We start from the raw sequence: 6,000 nt of genomic DNA on the forward strand, positions 1-6,000 counted from the left end.
CAAGTAGAAGGCAGGCTGCTGTTAGTTTTCTAGTGATTTCCTTCTTTAGGCCAAGGTGGAGAGCAATGTCTGAACGTCATCCAAATAAGACGAATGTGCAAGCAGTGTGGTCCAGTATAGAGCAATGAATGGAGCCTGCTTGCAAGCTAGTGATAGTAAGGAGCACTTTTGCACTTACTCTTCTCTGCAGCTAGCATGCTCCAGGTTTTTTTTTTTTCTTTTTACAGGAAATCTACAGGTAGACTGGTGTTTTCTGGAGTTTTTATATCTAAGATTATTGTATGGTCCTTCATAAAAAGTTATGTATGTCTTGTTATCGGAGACCTGAAATTAGAGTTAACGTTGGAGGTGCTAAGCTGTGATTGGCTGTTGTCTACTCCCTGCTTGAATTAACATTGTTCCTGAATGCAGCCTCTTTTATATAAGCTTAAAGAAGAAAAGAAGAGATCTTTTAGCAGGTATGCAAAAGTACAAGCTTCAAATTGTCCTGCATCAGCAAAAGAAAAAAAAAAGGAAGTAAACACAACAGGCTTTTAAACAAGATGCATATAATCACTTTGTATTGTTTTCCAGATCTAAACAGAGAAAATGCCTGGGGTTTGGAGATTCTTTTATCAACCAGCATCTCTCAACTCTCTTGGAGCATAAGGGTGGGGATGGGATATGTATTGTTGCCACTGTGCGTGGCCTGTGTCAGACTCCCAGCCATTTGCTACAGTAGGGTGGAATTCCCAGCTGCCCAGCCTTGTCCAGGCTTCCTCAGCTTCTGCCAGGCTTCCCTGCAGCCTCGGAAGGCAGTAGATTGTTGAACACCAATGTATTTATTTTTATGTTGTTGCCACATTCCCAAGAGGAACCTTGGCTATGATTTCAGCTGGTCTCACCACACTGTCCAAATCCTTCATCAGGAGCAGCTGGGAAAAGAAATCACTCAGGTTCTGGACAGCACATTGCTGGTACGCCTCCTCCCTCCCACTAATCCTGTTAATTCCAGTCTTCATTTGTCTCCCTCCTGGTTCTCTATTGTTTCTGTGACTGACTGCACAAGCAGTCTTGACTTTGAAAGGTGACCTTCAAATGGGCACCTCGAGTAACCTCTACCTCAGACTACTTTGACTACTCAGGCTCAAGGTATTTTATGACACAAAAGAGCAACTTTTGATGTCACCTCATTACTTATCCTACTCCAAGAATAGAGTAATGATGAGCTCTTCCAGATAAATCCTTCCCTAACCACCTGTCTGGCTGAGAAGCTCTGGGTAGGTCACTGAAAGGGAACAGCAGTGTGATATCCAGCAGTGTGATATCCAGTTTGCATCAAACTTTTCCAGTGCAGCCTCTCACCCTGCATATACAGCCTTTGTCAATAGCAGTAATCACATTCTGTCAGCATCTCTCTCTGTAGTGAAAGCAGTGGAGCTTGAGGTGAATCCTACTATTGTGCCTCCCTTTTTGGGAGGGCAAAAAATCAGTTACAATGGAGGATATTTGGTTTCACATTTATTCTTTGAATTACCTTTGTAAAGTAATTTTCTTTCACATATCATGAAACATCCGGGATCTTCTCTCTCTCTCTCTCTCTCCCTCCTGCCCCTTTCCCCCCCCCCTCCCCCCCCACTTGCTGACTTCCACAGTTTCATAAAGAGGGCAAACAGGAAGGGGGAAAAGATAATTTCTCTCCCTGCTCTAGTTGTTGCATCTGTCCCAGATCAGATAATGACAGACAAGCCTGTAGTACCAGAAGGAAAAGGAGAAGGGTAAAGAAAGACCTTCTCCTTACCCTGTTTTGTGGTACTCTTTGAAGGAGCAGGGAATTGATGTCTCTAACCAATACCTTTGAAATATCTACGAATTACCAACGGGGCATGACTATTTTCGAGTTTATTCACTTTTCAGAAAACTGTAAGTCTCATTAAATCCCAGCAGAGTGTAAAGCTCTGCCAAAGGCAGCATTCCAGGCTCTTCTCAAATGATGTTAAGAAGATAATGTCCAACTCAGCCATTGCCTCTCAGCTAGAGCTGAGGGTCAGTGTTCACTTCTAATGATCAGCAATGGCATTTATTCCTTAACTTGTGAGACCAGCCTGCCTCTCACACCTTTAGTCAACCTTTTGCCTTTCTTTTATGAAAGGAAGGAGCTTTTTCCTGTTGCTACTGGTCTCATGCCACTGAAAGGACATTCCAAGTCTCAGGACCACTAGGAAAGCTGAAGAAAAAGGAAAGGACAGTGTCTAGAAATTGGCTTCCCTGTTTAAGAACTAGAACCCAACTTGAATTTTAGGAGCCATCACTTCTGACAGACTTAAGAAAACTCCAAAGCAGGGTAAGTAATGACTTCAGGCAGTTGGCATTTTTGCCTGACTGGAGGCTAAGCGTTACTTGTTCTCAGTAGTTAGGAGATGGCGAACTGCCTGTGTTTCCTGCTGTGTTGGAAATGCCATTCAAGATCAGGTGTGCAAAGACTGGGGAGTGGTTACATAATATCTTGGCTACTTCTGTCTCACATCTGGCCCTTTGGCATTAAGCTACCTATAGAGAGGATGACTTTGCCCATCCAAATTGGATTTTGTTTTAATCTGGCATTATTTTATTGAAACTAAAAATAGAAGCCAAAATGTGTGTGAATAGGGTAAAAGGAGCGTCTGAAGTTATGAAATGAAATGTGGGGAAGAGCCAGAGAAGTGCGAGCCGCAACAAACCAAGCAGTAGGGAGCTGAATAAGAGAAATCAGAATGAAGGCTGTCAAGTACAGAAGGGCATCAGCAGTCAGGCTGAGGAGCCCACCCAGTGTCTCCTCTGTATCATGAGGAGCAGGAAGGCTCATGGTGGCTTCCACTGCTATTCCTCCACTTGTTAATGAGGCTGCTCACTGGTGTTTCATGCAGGGAGACTTCACTTGAATACAGTCGTGTGTACCGTCTGTGTCAGCACCCCCCAAGTAAATTTTCACTGCTGCTTTCCCTTGCCTGCTGAATCCAGCAAGTCAACTTGAAATTGTGCCCAAAAGGTGGGGGAGGGAAAGCTGGCCTTCTGTTGTCAGCTGTCCTGGCTTGCTAGTGTCAGTCACCCATGGATATAAATAAGCCTGATCTATTTATTGCCTTTCTTACTTGCATTATGTATTATCAAGAGAATGCTGGGTGTCAGTCTAGGATTAGAAATTCCCTCTGCTCTGGGATAAAAAAAATCTGAATTTCTAGGATTATCAGAGCTTTTCAGGGAGGAAGGAAGTTCCTGTTTTCAACACTAGATTCAGGGGGCTTTGACATGCTTCTCAGTTCTGCAACAGATTTGCTGTGGGTATGATGAAACAGCCCAAACTAGCTCTAAAAAATGTTAGCATGGGTCCCTGACCCAGTACTGTCATCTAGCCTAGCGCTCTGCTCTGTCTCATTCCTGCATCTTGGAAGCAGAGCACATTAGGTGCTAGTGTCTGACCAAGGCTGTGTACGCCTGTGCTGAGAAAGTCTATATGGCACTGAATTTTAGTGTGCAGCTATCCCGTAAAAGACTTTACACAACTCCTGTGACTTCCCTGTGACTCAGAATCATATCCATAAAATGGAGGTAATCCTTCCCTCTACATAACAGTTCTAAGTACAAAAGTGTTAAAAGTTTTTGAGGTGCAGTCATGGAGGACATAATAGTATGTAAACATGTGGACAGACATACAGGCAGATACTTTAACACCTCCTGGCAGGTGGAGAACAAAGGAAATTCATTCTGTTGTATGTGGTGATTCACTCGAATGACTCTTACCACTAGGGAGAATCAACACTTAATGTTGGTTGCTGTCCGGAATGAAGGTTTTTTCTGTCCTCCCTACTCAACCAGAACCTCAACCTACTCAACCAGAAGGAGGTGGAATGTTCACCAGTAGCTTTGAAATGATAAAACTTCATAGAATTATATACATTAATATTTATGAAATTATTGAATTGGCCATGAGCTGCACTCATGGTAGGAACCTACATATTTACTTGTAGACAAAGGAATACCCCTCTTCGTGTTGAGCCCTCAAGGTTGCCGTACAAGAGGAACTCACACAGTGATTTTAATTCAGTTTGTGAGAAAAGGACAAACTACTGTGCATTTGTGTAGGAAAGGGAAGGCTCAAAGTCTCTTCAAAACAGGAAAATGAGGTTGAAGTTGGCTGCCTCTCTCATGTGCCTTTTTTCCTTAATTTCAGCATATTGCCAAGGGATAGGTTTCTGAACTGGTATCCTATCTTAGTACACATGGTTGACAGTTTGGTTCCTAATTCAGGTTCCAGACTTTCTGTGCAGTGACATAGCTGGCAATCCTGCTTTTCTAAACGTCTTTCCAGATCCTCTGTGCTGTGTGATGTTTGGCTCTATGCTGGGCTTTCAAGGAGAGCATATTTTTTAAAATATAGCAATACTTTTCATAAACAGCTCTCAACAAATGTCACTCACATTTAGGAGCAAGCTGATGTGCTAAACATATAGGACAAGCTTACCTACTGGATTAGCTGTAAAATGCAGACTGTCCAAAATAAACTCAGTACATTTGTAAGTGGTTTGGATTTTTCTTTTTAAAGGACTGTCTAAGGATTTTTAAGTAAAAGAAGTGAAGATGACGTTGACTTTTTCCCATAACATGCCTAAGTAGGAAAATGTCGCAATATGTAGGATTAAAATCTCTCTATAATAATGGAAGGAAAAATACTTTCCTTATCCCCATTTTGTTTCTTTCAAAGAACAGCCTTTTCATACCTCCATCTGTTCTGCATCAAGATCCTCAGCATCTTTTGGAGTGGGGAAGTAGACTCCATGCAAGCAAATGAGTAAAAGGCACAAAGAAAGAAAGCATACTGATATGGGAGAAGGATTTAGAGCTACTGGAGGAGCATATGAAGAGATGAGTGAGATGAGTCAGAGATGAAGAGGGAAGAAGGTGTTTGGGGGCTTGAGAGGAATACCAGAGTACTTTTTCACACAGTAGCTTATTAAGTTAGGTTTTGTCATACTGATCTGTGATCTCATCTGTTCCTGTAGAAAGGTTGTGCGATAGAGAGGTCCAGATTTCTGGTGATGGCTGAGATTTACAGAGCAGTGTGGCAGTTTTCCCCACAAAATAGTCCCCATGATTACTCAAAATCTTTGTTTTGTGTTTTCTCCAGCCTCTGTTCACAGAGAAGGACTAACACTGAACACCAGGTGAGGAATCCAGGGTGTTGCTTCAAGTATGAGGCAAAGCAAAAAGCAGCAGTGACTTCATACCACCACACTCCCATAACCACCCAGGAAAGAGTGAAGAAGAGGCCCTGGTGAGAGGACAATCCACTGAGGAGAGTACCTGAACACCTGTAGAAGCAGGTGATACACCTGCAAGCTGAAGTGAATGATTGCCTCTGAGAGCTTCTGCTGCTGAGTCTTGGGATCCCTTCCTCCCCCATCTTCCTGGTCAACTAACCATGTCTATAAGACATGTGTTGCTCTTCCTAAGGTCCAAGTTTGAACATAAAGTCTCATTTGCTCAGCCATTTTAGTCTGTCCGAGTCTGGTAACAGCCAAGATTCTCTGCTATCATCACATGGCAACCATCAGCAGAGAAAAATATTAGAACATATGACTGGAGACATTTCATGTTAGTTGTCATCTTGAATTTGTCACAGAGCCATAGAAATGATTGGTTTGAATAAAATAATTTCATTCATTTGTTTTGGTTATAATTTCAGTTATTAATTTACACCCTCAAAATATTTGCTGTTGTTATATTGGACAGGATTTAAAATATGCCTTTATGTTTCACTGTTGGATGCTTATGTTCTGTGTGGCTTATTTTTGTATTTTGATTTCTGTTTGTTTAGGCTTATAAACTTTTTACATTGGCTGATGTTTTCAGACCCAAGCTTGAACCCTAAGGCCCAGGTGGCTCCTATCAGTTGCAATAGTGGCTTGGTGAAGCACTGCAGTTAAAATTTGCCTAATGCTATGAAAATTAATTTGCTTGTGTTAGAGAACGACATCAGCAGCT

At 42.2% G+C, this 6,000-nt stretch overlaps 1 protein-coding gene across 1 annotated transcript in view; it reads left to right on the forward strand.

Annotated features, from left to right (window-relative positions):
• TTLL5 (tubulin tyrosine ligase like 5) overlaps positions 1–5,641 on the forward strand; it is a 148,163-nt gene extending 142,522 nt beyond the window's left edge. Inside the window, 1 exon segment of the mRNA XM_086614127.1 lies at positions 5,144–5,641. Coding sequence (XP_086470253.1) covers positions 5,144–5,294 — 151 coding nt within the window. The 3' untranslated portion in view covers positions 5,295–5,641.
• Positions 5,642–6,000: the final 359 nt, after the last annotated feature.

This window comes from Tauraco erythrolophus, chromosome 6 (genome assembly GCF_009769465.1).
Source record: "Tauraco erythrolophus isolate bTauEry1 chromosome 6, bTauEry1.pri, whole genome shotgun sequence".
Lineage (NCBI taxonomy): Eukaryota > Metazoa > Chordata > Aves > Musophagiformes > Musophagidae > Tauraco > Tauraco erythrolophus.